Source organism: Carcharodon carcharias, chromosome 21 (assembly GCF_017639515.1).
Source record: "Carcharodon carcharias isolate sCarCar2 chromosome 21, sCarCar2.pri, whole genome shotgun sequence".
In the NCBI taxonomy this organism is placed as follows: Eukaryota; Metazoa; Chordata; class Chondrichthyes; order Lamniformes; family Lamnidae; genus Carcharodon; species Carcharodon carcharias.
This window is the reverse complement of record NC_054487.1, coordinates 33,148,884-33,165,704: the sequence shown is the minus strand read 5'-3', so window position 1 is coordinate 33,165,704 and position 16,821 is coordinate 33,148,884. Positions and strand designations below refer to the sequence as shown.

Here is a 16,821-nt window from a genome sequence, read left to right as displayed (position 1 = left end):
TGGAGTCGTCCATTAGGCGGCAGATGCTGGATGTCCAGCGAGATGTGTGGGAGAATTTGGCGGAGATCCACGAGGGCATGCATGCCATGGTTTTTGTTGTGGAGGAGTCCATGCGGAGCATGAGCACTGCGTTGACTGTCATGGTCGAACACAATGCCTCCTCCATTGAAGCAGTGGCGACTCTCATGGGGTTGTGTTCGGACCTGCAAGCCCTCAAACAGCACCTCAGGTGGTCAGTGCCAGTGTGGGAGATGGAGGAGGCATCCAGTATGCCAGCTAGATGCCCTCTATCAATGGTGTGCAGGGAGGTCCAGAGCAACCTCATTTTGGTACACAAGCTGCCTGTCGACTCTGTGAGCTTCTTTCAGGGTGCTCTAGATGACAGCAGCAGCTCCTCCGCACCTCCGCCAGTACTGAGGAGGCTGCGGCAACTGGGGAGATGCCAGCTGTGGCCCTGATCACTCCCTCTCAGGCGGGGCCAGCACAGGCTCCGCTGCCCAGAGGACAACTGCCGAGGCCATCAAGGCCAAGACAGCAGGCTGTGTCCAATGCCGGTGCCAATGAGCGTGGAGCACCTAGATGTACCACTCAAGCATAAGTTAATGGCACCACGAGCAGAAGAGGGAAAGGTCATGGGAGATTTTATGTTCATTTATGTTTACTTTATCTATACTGGTCTGGGAATTAAGGTAAATTTTGCTGTTGTCGTCATGGCCTGGGTATGCTTCACCTTTTTATTTTATTGATGCAGGGTACGCCAATATGTAATGCTGGATGTACATGGCTCTGAACATTATTGCACAGGCACCGAGTGTTGTGTGTGTTCAAATGAAAGGGTCCTTTCAGACATCTGGGACAAAGATTGCAGCCCTGGCATGCGGTTGAAGCTGATCTTTGGCAGCCTAGCTGAAGGAGCGTAGGCTCAAGACCCCCTGGTGTCCTTGCCTCCCTGTAGGTTACTGAGGTCTGCCTCCATGCCCTCAACATTCTCCTCACCATGCTCTTCTTCTGACTCAGTATTGGACTCATATGTGGCTTGTGCAGCTGCGTCAAGACCCTCTTTCTCCAGTGGGTCCCCCCTTGCCAGTGCCAGATTGTGGAGAGCGCAGCGTGCAACCACTATTAGTGACGTCCACTCTGGGGGGTTTTGTAGTGCACCCCCTGAACTGTCCAGGCATCAGAAGCACATCTTCAGAAGACCTATGGTTCTTTACCACTGCCCTTGTGGAGGCATGACTTGTATTGTAACACTTCTCTGCCTCTGTTCTTGGGTGACGGAGAAGCATCATAAGCCACCTCTTCAACGGATGGCCCTCATCACCCAGCCACCAACCATCCAATCGGGCTGGAGCACTGAAGTGCCTCTACACCTGGGGGTGTCTCAGGGTGTAAGCGTGATGGGAGCTGCCAGGGTACCTTGCACAGACTTGCAAAATCTGCATCCTATGGTCACACACTATCTGCACATTCATGGAGTGGAATCCCTTCCTCATGACAAAGGCACTTTAATGGCCACGTCGCTGCAAAGCCTTTGGTTTGCTCAGACTGGCTGGCCTCATCCATATGGTAAAGAATAAAATGTCAGTACCTGTCTAAACAGAGCTTCTGTCACCAGCTTGATGCAAATGTGGACAGCTGATAGGGACACTCCACACAGATCCCCCAGTGACCCCTGGAACGAGCCAGAGGCATAGAAGTTGGGGGCTGCAGTGACCTTCTGAGTCACTGCAATGGGATGTCCACCCACACAGTCCAAGCTGATCTCAGGCCCAATCATCTGGCAAGTAGAGGTCACGCTCTCCCTTGAGAGGCAGAGTCTCCATCGGTATTGCATCTTGGACATATTGAGGTAGCTGCGTCACTGCCTGCAAATCCTGGCATCAGGATAGTGGCATATTCTGCGGCCCCTTCTGCCTTGGACCACCTGCTGGCCCCCTCTTGTGCCTGTGCCTCTCCTCCCACAGGTTCCTTCCTGGAAGCTAACACAGGGACAGGTGGCCTCCTCTCCCTTCTGCCCCTCTCTTCCTACTCCTCAGGAGGAGGAGGTGCCTCCAGTGGAGACCACAATCCCCATTACTAGGGTAAGGGATGGCTGTCTGATACCTGGAAGGGTCCACATGGTCTGAATCCTCCGAGGGCCTTGCATTCAGCAATAAGTCCTAAAATGAAGCCCCAAACACGGATGAGGCTGCTAAGTATCATAAGCAAGCAGCAGCAAACTATCTCCAAGACTCCTCACCACTCAAACTGGCAATGCTGCTGACTCTTATCGCACCCTTGGATGAGGTTTGTGAAAATGTCGGCTGGCCACCTGTCTGTTTTGCCCGGGACACAAGCTGGAAATTGCACTGGCAAGGAAAAGTTGTATTAAATTGGACTCTGAAGGGCCTTAGGTGGCTGCTTAATTAATGACGGGCGCTGCTCCAGCACCTGCGGGCACCCACCGAGTGAAATATTGCACGAGTGCATGATGTCAGGACGCTTGCTCGACGTCATCGCCCAGTATTTTACTCCCAAGCGGGTTGGACACGTGCCCGCCCATGGGAGGTAAAATTCTGCCCATGGAGACTGATTCCCTTCTTCACATTTAGGTCACTTTCGTCATGTCTGACACTAGCAGTGTGTTAAATGGATGGATTCAGAACAAATCTGGCAGCTCAAAATTGCACATCCATGAGACACTGTGAGCCACCAGCAGCATAAGAATTGTATTCCACCACAATTAGTAATTTAAATGAGTGTAGCAAAGCATGTTAGGAGTGGCTCCAGTTATACCCGGAAATGAGATGCTAATCTCATGAAGCTACAACACAGACTACATTTATGCTGAACAGCGGAAGAAGCATGCTATAGGCAGAACTAAGTGGTCCCACAACCAATAGGTCATACCAAAGCTCTGTAGTCCTGTCACATTCAATCATGAATGATGGTGGGCAATTAAACATTTCGCGGAAAGCAGAACTCTACGACCATCCCATCCGCAATGACAGCGGAGCCCAGTACGAGTGGAAAAGACAAAGTGGAGGGGTTTGCAACCGTCTTAAGTCTGAGTGCCGAATGAATGATTCACCTTGGTCTCCTCCTCCATCACAGAAGTTAGCATTCAGCCAATTCGATTTGTGTTATCAAAACATGGCTGAGCACAACGAGTATAGCAAAACAACATCCCGGCTGCACTGCTGATTGTAATTCTGGCTGTGTTCAGCAATAACACTGACATCTAACTGATAATGTGGAAAATTGACGAGGTTTGTCCGGTTTAGAAAAATCAGGTCAACTCCAATCCAGCCAATTATTACCTCATCAATCTACTCACATTCATCAGCAAAGTAATGAAAGGTGTCATTGACAGTGCTGTCAAGCAACACTTAATTACTAGCAACCTGTTCACCATTTCACAGCTTGGATTCTGCCAGGCCTACTTGGTTCCAGCCCTCATAACAGCCTTGGTCCAAACATGGATAAAGATACTGAATTCCAGAGGTGATGTGCAGTGAAAGTGACTACCCTTGACATCAAGTGTGGCATCAAACAGCCCTTGCAAACGGAAGTCAATGGGAATCAGAAAAAATACTCTCTACTGGTTGGAGTCATACCTGGCACAAAGAAAGATGCTTGAGGTTATTTAAGGCCAATCATCTCAGCTCCAGGACATCACTGCAAGAGTTCCTCAGGACAGTGTGCCCAGTCCAACATCTTCAGCTGCTTCATTAATGATCTTCTATCCATCATAAGGTCAGAAGTGGGATATTTGCTGATGATTGCAGTGTTCAGTTCCATTCACAACTTTTCAGAAATTGAAGTCGTATGCAGGAAGACCTGGACAATATTCAGACTTGGGCTGATCAGTGGCAAGTAACACTTGTGCCACATGAATGAGTATCGCCAACCGCTCCTTGACATTCAATTGCATTAACATCGCCAAATCCCCCATCAACATCCTGTGATGTCAGCTTTTACCAGGAACATAATTGGATCAGCCACATAAGTACTATGAGGCTGGGCATTCTGCAGCAAGTATTTCATCTCCTTAACACAACCAAACAGAGTCAACATAGTTTTGTGAAATGGAAATCATATTTGACAAATCTGCTAGAGTTCTTTGAGGACATAACAAAGAGAGTTGATAAAGGAGAACTGGTAGATGTAGTGTTTTTGGATTTCCAGAAGACAATCAATAAGGTGCCACATAAAAGATTATTGCACAAGATAGGAGCTCACGGTATTGGGGGTAATGTATTAGCATGGATTGAGGATTGGTTAACACACAGAAGACAGAGTCGGGATAAGTGGGTCTTTTCGGGTTGGAAAGACGTAACTAATGGAGTGCCACAAGGATCAGTCCTTGGGCCTCAATTATTTACTGTCTATATTAATGATTTTGAGGAGGGGGCAGAGTGTAATGTATCCAAATTTGCTGACGATACAAAAATAGGTGGGAGGGCATGCTGTGAGGAGGATATAAGGAATCTGCAAGGGGATATAGATATGCTGAGTGAGTGGGCAAAAACTTGCCAATGGAGTTTAATGTAGCAAAGTGTGAGGTCATGCACTTTGGTATGAAGAATCAAAAGGCAGACTATTATTTAAATGGAGAGAGACTCCAAAAATGTGCAGCACAGAGGGATCTGGGTGTTCTTGTGCATGAAACACAAAAAGTTAGCATGCAGGTGCAGCAAGTAATTAAAGGAGGCAAATGGAATTTTGGCCTGTATTGCTTGGGGGTTGGAGTTGCAGGGTGTTTGTGAGGCTGCACATGGAGTACTGTGTACAGTTTTGGTCCCCATATTTAAGAAAGGACGTACTGGCATCGGAGGCAGTTCAAAAGAGATTCACTAGGCTGATTCCTGGGGTGAAGAGGTTGACTTATCAAGAACAGCTAAACAGGTTAGGCCTTTATTCATTAGAAGACTGAGGGATGATCTTATTTGAAATGTACACGATTCTGAGGGGGCTTGACAGGGTAGATGTTGAGAAGATGTTTCCACTAGTGGGAGAATCTCAAACTAGGGGACATAGTTACAGAAAGTGAAAAAAATTCTCCCGATTTCTCTAGTTCTTTTATCAATAATTTTAAAGCTATGACTTTGGTTATTGATCCTCTTGCCGGGGGAAACAGTTTGTCCCTACTTGCTCTATGAAAATCCCTTATAATTTTGCACCCACTTATAATTTTGCACACCTGTTATTAGGGCTTCCCTTAGCTCTTTCTGCTCAAAGGAAAACAATTCCAGATACTCCAATTTCTTGCAATAACTTGTGTCTCTTATCATCTTCATTACTGTTTTCTGTACCTTCTCCAGGGGTCTTAATATCTTTCCTAAAATGTCATTTCCAGAATCGTACCCAGTACTCAAGCTGAGGCCTAACCAGTGGTATATAAAGGTTCATCAATGACATCCTTGTTTTTGTATTCAATACCCATGTTTATAATGCCAAATATCCCATAGGCTTTCGCCGCCTTTTCAACTTGCCCTATCTTCAATGATTTGTGCACATTGCTTCTCCCAAAGTGCTCCACTTCATGTTTAACCGCATTACACTGCATTGTCTGCCCATTTCACCAGTATGTCTATGTCCTCCTGAAGTTCCTATCCTGCTAATTATTTACTCCATCGTCAACTTTTGTATTATTTGCAAACAGCATGTTCTGGCACAGCGGATGGTAAATGCTGAGCTGCACAAATCCCAGAAGGAAACTTGAAACAGCTACCACAACTGTTTTTGCAATTTTAATTTTTATTTCAAGATGCATGCCTTGAATTCCGTGGTAATAAGTCTACCTAGTCTGAGGTTTTTTTTTAACAAAACTAAATTAAACATTTATTAATAAAACAAATGATTTTAAGCACATACATAGGTCTACAAGTTACAACTACAATAACTTCTAACTCCCCTAATTAATAGAATTCCCAGTTAAACCTCCGTTAAGGCAACAGTAAAAATAAATACATTTCTCCTCTAGTGACCATTCAAGACTGGATGTGGCAGGACTGTAGAGTTTAGATATGGTCCGTTGGTTGTGGGATCGCTTATCTCTGTCTATCACTTGCTGCTTATGCTGTTTGGCACACAAGTAGTCCTGTGTTATAGCTTCAGCAGGTTGACACCTCATTTTTAGGTATGCCTGGTCCTGCTCCTGCCATGCCCTCCTGCACTCTTCATTGAACCAGGGTTGATCCCATGGCTTGATGGTAATGGTAGAGTGGGGTATATGTCAGGCCATGAGGTCGCAGATTGTGTTCGAGTATAATTCTGCTTCTGTTGATGGCCCACAGCACCTCATGGATTCCCAGTCCTTGAGCTGCTAGATCTGTTCAAAATCTATCCTATCTAGCAACGTGGTAGTGCCAAACACGATGGAGGGTATGCTCAATGTGAAGGTAGGACTTGGTGTCCACAATGACTGTGCAGTGGTCACTCCTACCAATACTGTCATGGACAGATGCATCTGTGGCAGGCAGGTTGGTGAGGGTGAGGTCAAGTATGTTTTTCCCTCTTGCTGATTCCCTCACCACCTGCCACAGACCCAGTCTAGCAGCTATGGCATTTAGGGCTTTGCCAGCTCGGTCTGTACTGGTGCTACTGAGCCACTCTTGGTGATGGACATTGAAGCCCCCACCCAGAGTACATTTTGCACCCTTGCCACCCTCAGTGCTTCCTCCAATTGATGCTCAACATGGAGGCGCACTGATTCATCAGCTGAGGGAGGGTGGTACATGGTAATCAGCAGGAGGTTTTCCTTGCCCATGTTTGACCTGATGCCATGAAACTACTTGGGATCCAGAGGTGATGTTGAGGACTCCCAGGGCAACTCCCTCCCGACTATAAACCACTGTGCCATCACTTCTGCTGGGTCTACCCTGCCGGCGGGACAGCACATACCCAGGGATGGTGATGGTGGTGTCTGGTACATGATCTGTAAGGTATGATTCCATGAGCATGACTATGTAAGGCTGTTGCTTGACTAGTCTGTGAGACAGCTCTCCCAATTTTGGCACAAGCCCTCAGATGTTAGTAAGAAGAACTTTGCAGGGTCACCAGGGCTGAGATTGCCATTGGTCCATCCAGTTTCATTCCTTTTTTGAGGCTTTGTAGCGGTTTGATACAAGTGAGTAGCTTGCTAGGCCATTTCAGAGGGCATTTAAGAGTCAACCACATTGCTGTGGCTCTGGAGTCGCATGTAGGCCAGACCAGGTAAGGACAACAGATTTCCTTCCATAAAAGGATATTAGTGAAGCAGATGGGTTTTTACAACAATCAACAATGGTTTCATGATCATCATTAGACTTTTAATTCCAGATTTTCAGGCCCCTCTTTGCTTCTACATGACGGTTGTTGAATTTGTTGCACTCACATACATTAGCTTACTTAACTGCTCCCTAAAACTCTATTGGTTGTTTCTCACCAATACTGGTCTACTATGCTCCTATACACTTAGACTCAAACCTCTCCTCTTTACCAATCTCTAGTTCTATACTTTCATTACTCACTAACTTCACCCCCTAATTGTCGAGTACCCACTTCCCCAATCCTACAGTCCTTTAGTTTCCAGTACATCATTGCATTTTCTCTTCGCACCCCCATTAACTCCGTTCATAGACATTTCAATCACAGGTCATTCCCCTTCACTTCTGTCCACACCAACATTCTGTTTTTGCCATTTCCATCACTCCTTGCCTGATAATGTTCTATAGTTTAACGGTTACAATCCTAAACCTACGTTGTTCAGCTCTCACCAGAAATGCCACAGTCTTCACTTCACTCTGCTTCTATAATCTCCTCCAGCCCCGAATCATTGCACACCTGATCTTCCAAGGCTGGTCAACAATCTTATCACTGGTATTACTTGGCTCCCTTATCTGCCAAAACATACCATTGATACAAAACACAAGAACAGGGCTGCAATCTGTCTATGAACAGATTATGCATTGCGCAATAATTTTTATTCTTTCATGGGATGTGAGAGTCACTGGCCAGACCAGCATTTGTCATTCGAGATGGTGGTGGTGAGCACCCTTCTTAAACTGCTACAGTCCATCTGATGTAAGTACACCCAGAATTCTGTTAGAAAGGGAGTTCCAGGATTTTGACCCACTGTCAAAATGTGACAGTGAAGGAACGGCGATATAGCTTTAACCAAATGTGAATTGTCATGTCACTGTAATAGAGGCTGTACTCAATTCTGTTGCCAAATCTATTTCTTAATTATGAAGCCTAATAGAGGGATCAGTTTATCTGATAAATATCCCTATTGCAAAATGAAGTTAAAAAAACACATGTGGCTAAAGTTACATGCTTTGACGATATGACTTCAAATGGACAATTACAGTTGTTGTAAGGGGGTGGATACAATTGCAGACTTTAGATATTCATTCAATTATGAACAAAGGAATAGGAACAATACAAGCTTATTCATATAAAAACAAAGCTCACTCAAAATGCATAAACTTTTGCTTTAATTCATGGTTTAATACCTGCTTTTTATTTAAGCTAAAAATGATATAAAGATACATTAAAGCAATACGATATGATTTATGTTCCAGAGCCATCATTAAAAGTTAACTTGTTATTTTGCTCAAAATCTATTTGGTTCACCTACTTGTGTACACAATTTCTATCTCTCTCAGTTCCTCCTCATATTCAGTTTACATCATATATGAACTAAATAATCTGAATTAAGGATAAATAGAATAATTTTAAAAATGTAAAGTATATTGCTGTACAGATTGGTTATGTCAACATTACATTTGTCCATTTTGTTCTTCAGCATCACTGTGATTATGAAAAATATATCGTGAGTATAGATAAGAGAGCTTTTCACACAAACTAGCAGGGACAGCACTGACCTTGTATTACTAAAGAACATAATAATGAACAAACCACAGCTATATGATGAACAGAATGCAGGACTGATTGTGAAGACCAATTAATTTCAATATTACATTTATATTTTCCAACTCTACTGTGCTTGCACAGTGGGCATTGGTTATTTATCTGCTTTTCATTGCTATTGTGTAATATTAAAACAATGGCCTGGATTTTCCCATCAGCAGCAAAGCTGCTGACAGCACAAAAAGTCCGTACTTACCTGGTTCATAGACTGCAGCGAAAACTTCCCCTTCTTGCTGCAGCAGGGCCCAGTACTGGGCCACACAGTGAGGTCTTCATTGCTGGTGAAGACATGCCCCTTGGAGGACAGTTTTCAACTCAATGGCTTTTCATTATGACTTTAGATATTTTAAAACATTATTGACACTTTTTAAAATTGTTATAAACGTTTAAATTTTTCAACGTCTCTATAACAGTTTTTAAAAATTCACAAACTTTTAAATATGCAACAGAAGGAGAAGAGGAGAAAGATGGAGAGGGAAGGAGACAGATACAGAAAGAGACGGGCAATGGAGTTCTGTGACATTACTCCCTGGTCCCTGGATTTCCTTAAATGTCCAGTCTGATGGCATCTGTTCTTTGGGTATCAGTGCCACCGGGCTCCTCTTATCCCTGCCACCCAACCAATTGGCTCCTCGCCCCACCTGCAGTTTTGCTGTGTATTTTCCCTCCCATCAAATGCTATTTCCCACATCAGTAGGATTGAGAAACAGAGGGGAGGGCACAATGAGCCTGGGGAGCCTACATGTGGCGCCAGTCCCATAGCAATGTTGTTGACTCTCAAATGCCCTCTGAAATAGCTTAGCAAGCCACTCAGTTCAAAGGCAATTAGGGATGGGCAACAAATGTTGGCCCTGCCAGCAATGCCACATCCCATAGAGGAATAAAGAAAACAAAACTCATTTTTGAGGAGTAATTGTTATGTAACCCAGTTACATGTCCATATGTAATGTTACTTTTCTTAGATCAGCAGGACCATAGCACAGACTCCTTTGGAGTCCGTTGAGGGGCACCGAAACCCGAAAGTTGTGGCATAAGTGAGATTGCCGGAAATTGTGGTGTCATTTTGGCCCTCGATAGCGCAGTGTTTGTCAATGTTGGGGAAGAAAAGTTTGGGTTGATGTCACTAACAGAATAAATTTGAGACTTATCATCAATGTCGATCATCGTATTACCACTTGCATTTTTTCTGCAACATGCAACATATTGTGATCTTGAAAAAGTGAAAGAAGTACTGTGCAGTGACTTAGCTTTTCAAGTTTTATGAGTTACTCATTCTTACCTCCAGAAAGAATGATGGCGGCCACAAAGAGAGCCAAATCACTGTCATCCAACTCTAGTGCATTGAACTTCATGGCAAACTCAAACTTGGGTTCCATTATCTCATTAAAAGGTTTCCGCAGGCTTTTTAAAAACTCTCGAGTCATAAAACCGTTCCCATAGGCTACCAGCAGCCCATCTTTGTTCATAATGGATGCCAACATGGCAAACATGGCTTCATAAACTCCATATTTTAACAGGGTCACTTGATCATTGAGGTCAAGGTTTATAAATTCAGGGACGCACTTGGCAAATTCTGTCAGTTCTCTTACTGTTTCCACAGATGTACATTGGCAGCGTTGAAAGATTCTAACTTCAGCTTCTTTGTTCTGGATACCATTTACTGCTTGTTTTGATACAAGATTCTCTTCTGCCAGACGTAACGTCTCCATGTCATGAATGACAAAGGGCTGTAAATTTATTATTCAAGAATTAATAAACATCAAAACATTCTTTCGTACCAAGTTCTCAAAATAATAGCTTCCTTAATTACTTTTAATCTTCCAGAGTTATGTGTGTCCTAACTTGCACAAAATCCTTTTTCTCATCACCCCTGTCCTTGCTGACCTATAGTGGTTCCTGGTTAAGCAATGTCTCAATTTTAAAATTCTCATTTTTGTTTCCCCTCCATGGCGTGACTCACCCCTTACCATTTCTATGTCCTCCAGTCCTACAATTCTCAGATATTTGCACTGCTCCAATTCTAGCCTCTGATTTTAATCACACCAACACTGGCAGCAGTTTCGTCAGCTGTCGAGGTCCCAAGCTCTAGAATTCCCATCCTAACCTACTCCACCTCAATTCTTTTCTTTTTCCTTTAAGACTCTTTGACCAAATCTTTGGTGATCTGCCCTAACATTACTTGATGTGACTCAATGTAAAAGTTTGTTAGATAACATTCCTATAAAGGATGTGTTACTTCAAACATAAGAAATAGGAGCAGAAGTAGACCACACAGCCCCTTGAGCCTGCTCTGACATCTAATATGACCACGGCTGATCTTCTGCCTCAATTCCACTCTCCTGCCCACTTTCCATATCCCTTAATTCACTGAAAGACCAAAAATATGTCTATCTCATCCTTAAATATACTCAACAATGAAGCATTCATAACCTGCTGGGTTAGAGAATTCCAAAGAGCTAGAGCCTTCTGAGTGGAGAAGTTTCTCCTCATCTTATCTTAACTGCTCGACCACATACCCTAACGCTGAGCCCGTGTTCTAGATTTCCCAGCCAGGGAAAACAACCTCAACCTGTAAAGCCCCTTCAGGATATTGTATGTTTCAGTGAGATCATCACTCATTCTAAACTCCAGAGAATATAGGCCCAATTTACTCAGCCTCTCCTCATGAGAGGATCTTCTCATCCCAGGCGTCAATCTAGTGAACCTTTGCTGTACCACCTCCAAAGCAAGTATATCTTTCCTTAAATATGGAGACCAAAACAGCACACAGTACTCCAGGTGTAGTCTCACCAAAGCCAAAAAATTGTAACAAGACTTCCTTAATTTTTGTACTCCAATCCCCTTGCAATAAAAGGTTTGTGTCTTCCTAACTGCTTGCTGTACCTGCATGCTGACTCTGTGTTTCTTGTATGAGTACTCCCAAGTCTCTCTACATTGTCATTTAGAAGTTTCACACCTTTTTAAAAATATTCTGATTTTCTGTTCTCACTTCCGAAGTGAATAACCTCACACTTTCCCACATTATACTCCAGCTGACACCTTGTTGCCCATTCACTTAACCTGTCTATATCTCTTTGTGGTCTATGTGTCCTCCTCACAGCTTACATTTCCATCTAGCTCTGTATCATCAGTAAACTTTATACCCTACTCTCAATCATTTTGTCTAAGTCATTAATATAGATTGTAAATAGCTGAAGCCTCAACATTGATCCTTATGGCATTCACTAAGTTACAGCCTGCCAACTTGAAAATGCCCCATTTATCCCTACTCTCTGCTTCCTTTAATCTTTCAGTCCTTTATCCATGTTAATATATTACCCCCAACTCAATGCACCTTTATCTTGAGTATTAGCCTTTGGTGTGGCATCTTTTTTAATGCCTTTTGGAAATCCACTGGTTTCCCTTTTATCTATTCAACTAGTTACATCCTCAAAAACTTTAATAAATTTGTCAAACACATTTATACTTTCATAAAACCATGTTGACTTTGTCTGATCATACTATGATTTTCTTAAATACTTTATGATGAATTCCTTAATCATAGATTCTAGCATTTTCCTGATAACTGATGTCAGGTTAACAGCCCTGTAGTTCCCTGTTTTCTCTTTCCTTCCTTTATTGAATCATGGTGTTATATTTGCTATGTTAAAAGCTGAAATAAATAAAAAGTACATCAACAATAACAATCTAAAGCAAAAATTGCAATAGATGGTGAAAATTCAAGACAAGTTATGCACAAGAACAGGTAAAGTTCAATTACTCCTTTAAAATTAGTTTTTTTTTCTTTCATGGGATGTAGGCATCGCTGGCAGGGCCAGCATTTGTTGCTCACCCTTAATTGCCTTTGAACTGAGTGGTTTGCTAAACCATTTCAGAGGGCACTTGAGAGTCAACCACATTGCCGTGGGTCTGGAGTCACGTGTAGGCCAGACCAGGTAAGGACAATTGATTTCCTTCCCTATATGGCATTGGTGAACCAGATGGGTTTTTAACAACAATTGCTGATAGTTTCATGGTCACCACTAGCATTATATCCCAGGTTTATTAATTGAATTTAAATTCCACCAGCCGCCCTAGTGGGATTTGAACCTGTGCCCTCAGGGCATTGACTGGGCCTCCAGCTTACAGATCTGGAGACATTACCACTATGCCACCACCTCCCCGCAAAATTACATACCTTAGATTACCTTTATAAATTATAGAAGCATGGGGAGTAGTTCAGATGTTGACTGGGATTTCTAACAGTATCTGCTTCAGTTTTTTTTTAAGTGAATGCGTTTATTAATCATGCTCATATTGAAAAAAATACATTCAGTAAGGAATCCCTGTCTGCTCATTTTGAGTATATCTTCTGCAAGAAATGGCACTTACAGCTTCAAAGGAAAAATCAGCATATGAAAAGGAAGAAGTGGAAAATATCTTCAAGCCCACTTAATAGTAAATCAGGTGGTTACCAACCTGCAACAACCATCTGCCAGGAACAAGAGTATGGACTGGAAAAAAATAACAAAACATGGGGGAAAAAAAAAGTTTAAACCTGATCCTTCAACCTTTTATCCCATCAGGAACAATACATAATGCCTGGTGCCAACTGAATTAATGTTAAATGATCATGGATAGACCTAGTTCAATTATTATTTTTAAAATTTATTTCCATCCATTGTTTTATCTCTACCTTTTAGCCTATTTCGATCCCTTCCCCCCACCCCAACCCCACTAGGACCATCTATCACTTGCTCATCCTGCTTTCTACCCTTAATATCACCATTAGCACCTCCTTTAGCCAGTATCACCACCATTAACACCCCTTTGACCTTTTGTTTATGATATCTTTGGCAATCTCTCCTTTGCCTCTACCTATCACTGGCCCTCTATCCAGCTGTCCCACCCCCCTTAAACAGCTTATATTTCACCATATTTCTTATTCCTCTTTAGTTCTCATGAAGTATCATATGGTCTCGAAATGTTAACTGTCTTCCTTTCCACAGATGCTGTCAGACCTGCTGAGTTTTTCCAGCAATTTTTGTTTTTGTTTCAGATTTCCAGCGTCCGCAGTATTTTGCTTTTATCTATGGACTTACTATCCATGGCTTACTTGGAACAAGGACAAACCTCGCATAGAGATGACAAATTAAAAAGTTATCAAGTGTTCACATTCCTGCAAATAAAGCAAAACATCACTTTCTACATATTTTGAGTTGTCGCATACATACGCAATTTGTTCAAAAATGTGACCTGAGCTCGGAGCTATTTCATTTATAGAATTTTCCACGTTACAGGGTCTTAAAAGAACCAAGCCGCAATGAATCTTAGAGGTGTCACTATTTCGTCTGAGTGTTGCACGCCATTTCTTGCCTCACTTGCTTTTCAGCTGAATGTCCCACACAGCAAGCATGACAGGCAAAAGAGAAGGAAGACGGATATGATGAACAGAAAGAATATCAAAAGTTCAGAAGATTGTGATGATGATGATGATGATGACCATCTCACCATCACATGTACCATTTGTACCTGCTCATTCCCCCATTTCACCCCTGTATCATCTGACTTCTGTATCTTCTTGGAGAAGATTAAGAAGAAATTCGATAGAGATGTGTAAAATCATGAGGAGTCTGGACAAAGTAGATAGAGAGAAATTGGTAGAAGGGTCAAGAGGGCACCAATTTAAGATGATTGGCAAAAGCAGCAACAGCGACATGAGGAAAAAAGTTTGTACTTAGTGAGTGGCTTGAATCTGGAATGCACTGCCTGAGTGTGGTGGAGGCAGATTCAATCGAGGTTTTCAAAGAAGAATTGGTTAATTATCTGAACAGGAAAAGTTTTAGGGCTACGGGGCAAAAGTGAGTGAGTAGGATTAAGTGTGTTGCTCTTGCAGGGATCCAACACAGACATGACAGGCCAATGACCTTCTGTGCTATAACTATTTTCTGACTCTATGGGCAGAACCTTACAAGTCGGCGAGTGGGGGGCGGGACCCGCTCGCCGACACGTAAAATGATGCGCAATGATGTCGGGGAGAAACTTCTGATGTCACCATGCTCCATTTAAATTTTCAGGAAGGCAGGAGCGCAGCGAAATCAACTGCGCGCCGACAGGCCTGTCAATGGCCAATTGAGGCCATTGACACGGTCAATTAAGTAATTAAAGGACCTTAAGGTTGGCAGGCAGGCCAGGAGCCCTGGCGGGAACTAGAAAAAACATGAAACCTCATCCATGGGCGCGATGAGGTTTCATGTAGGCTTTTAAAAATTTTAATAAAGATTTTGTAAAAGTAATGGACATGTCCCAACTCATGTGACATGTAAGGGAAATTTTTTTTTCTATTTTTGTCTTCTTTACATTTACAGCTGATCTCCCTGAAGCTGCACTTAGCCTCAGGGAGGTGAGTGTGCTCTTTTGTACGCATGCGTGAAAGGGCGCACTCTTGATTTTGGGATATCCCCCCTCCACCCGCACAGAAGTGCACAGCGGTTCTGTGCTGATGTCATGCTGGGCGAGCCTTAATTGGGCCTACCCACATAAAATGGTGCCACGCCTCCAATCGGGGGCGCCAATCGGAAGCACGCCCATACGTGCCCACCCATCAATTTTCCCCTCAATGGGGGGGGGGGGGGGGTGGAATTCAGCCCTATGATTCAATAATAGCCATTTAGAAAAGCTGAAGTCAAAATTAATGATTGCAGGCACTGTAAAAGTTGCCTGATTTCAGCTAAGATGATAAGCTACCCAAGAATGAAATACTGGAAGAATGGAGTTTAAAGTACAGCACCTTTTTGCCTACTGTGCTGTAATATAAATGAACAACTGCAATTGACAACAGTGAAAGAAATGAAACTCAAAACTAAAATGAGACCTTATTCCCATTCGAAGATATGGGGGAGGATATAGGAAAGTGTGCTTGTTTTAAGGCACCAAATTCTTCATCACTATTGTAATTATATGTTATTCACTTGTATAAAAAGGTCAAATTAATGTGGAGGAATTACAATTACTTACCGGGATATTAGCTTTTCCTGTCAAAATGGCTCTGGCTTTGGTCTTGTTCATGTTAAAATTCTTTAGGTAAGCCTCATACATGTGTTTGGCAAGAGATTTGAGATCAGCCATCTGTGAATTCTGTACATCTTGCTCTAATGTTAGGATCTCTGCTTTTAATTTCTCCTTTTCAGATTGTGGCATTCTACCAAAACGGATAGCTGTGCAGGTAGGAAAAATATAAATTTATTCAGTTTGACCCTTCAGTTCACACTGTCATTATTCTCCTATTTTCCCTCCTTTAGTTCACGCTGTCAGTTTTCTTCTTCCCCCAATTTACCCAATTCACCCCTAATTCACTCTGCCGCACTAAGTTTTCCTCAGCACCACTGTTGCTCATCCATATTCCTCAGCGTCATCCACTCTCTTCCCACTGCCCCCACCCGCCCCAGTCAGCAATGTTCCTGGTCTCTTCCTTCCCAACAATGCTGCTAGGCTCTCCCACCGCTCTCTGCACCATTCCTTGTCTTCTGCCTCCTGTTGATGCTCCAAGTGATAGAATGCAACTGCCGACTGCATGAGAATTCCTGAAATCACCACAATTCCTGCTGACAGTATGTGGTAGTATTCAATGGCCTGGAATAGCAACAGCAGGTTGCAATATTGACTTTCATTTACAAATATGGACAAGCAGGCAATGCCCTGAAAAGGTTAACATTTCACTTGCAGCATAGCTGATTGACATATATGAAAATGCAATAATGCATCCAAAGTTAGCATGTGGAATTTGAACTGCATGAAACAAAGTAAACTGGCTTTGAGTTGTGTTGCTACGAAGAACTGAAGGTTAATTTCAAAACTAGATGTAGAGTGTCATTGCTCACCGGAAGTTAGGCAATATATTGTCTGATAAGGGCAGCAGCATTAGCAGTATCATGGAGAATGGGTCAT

At 43.0% G+C, this 16,821-nt stretch overlaps 1 protein-coding gene across 6 annotated transcripts in view; it reads right to left on the bottom strand.

The window, feature by feature from the left end:
• pparab (peroxisome proliferator-activated receptor alpha b) overlaps nucleotides 1-16,821 on the bottom strand; it is a 269,353-nt gene that overhangs the window by 13,428 nt on the left and 239,104 nt on the right. For 4 of the 6 annotated variants that reach the window (XM_041215595.1, XM_041215594.1, XM_041215596.1 and 1 more), the window contains 2 exons: nucleotides 15,892-16,091; nucleotides 10,175-10,622 (listed from right to left, as the gene is read on the bottom strand). The exons of 1 other annotated variant lie outside the window; for it this stretch is intronic. In XM_041215595.1, the coding sequence (XP_041071529.1) occupies nucleotides 10,175-10,622; nucleotides 15,892-16,091 (648 nt within the window). Of the gene's footprint in view, nucleotides 1-8,451; nucleotides 10,623-15,891; nucleotides 16,092-16,821 lie in introns of those variants that run through there. One more of the 6 variants, XM_041215597.1, reaches the window with a different exon arrangement.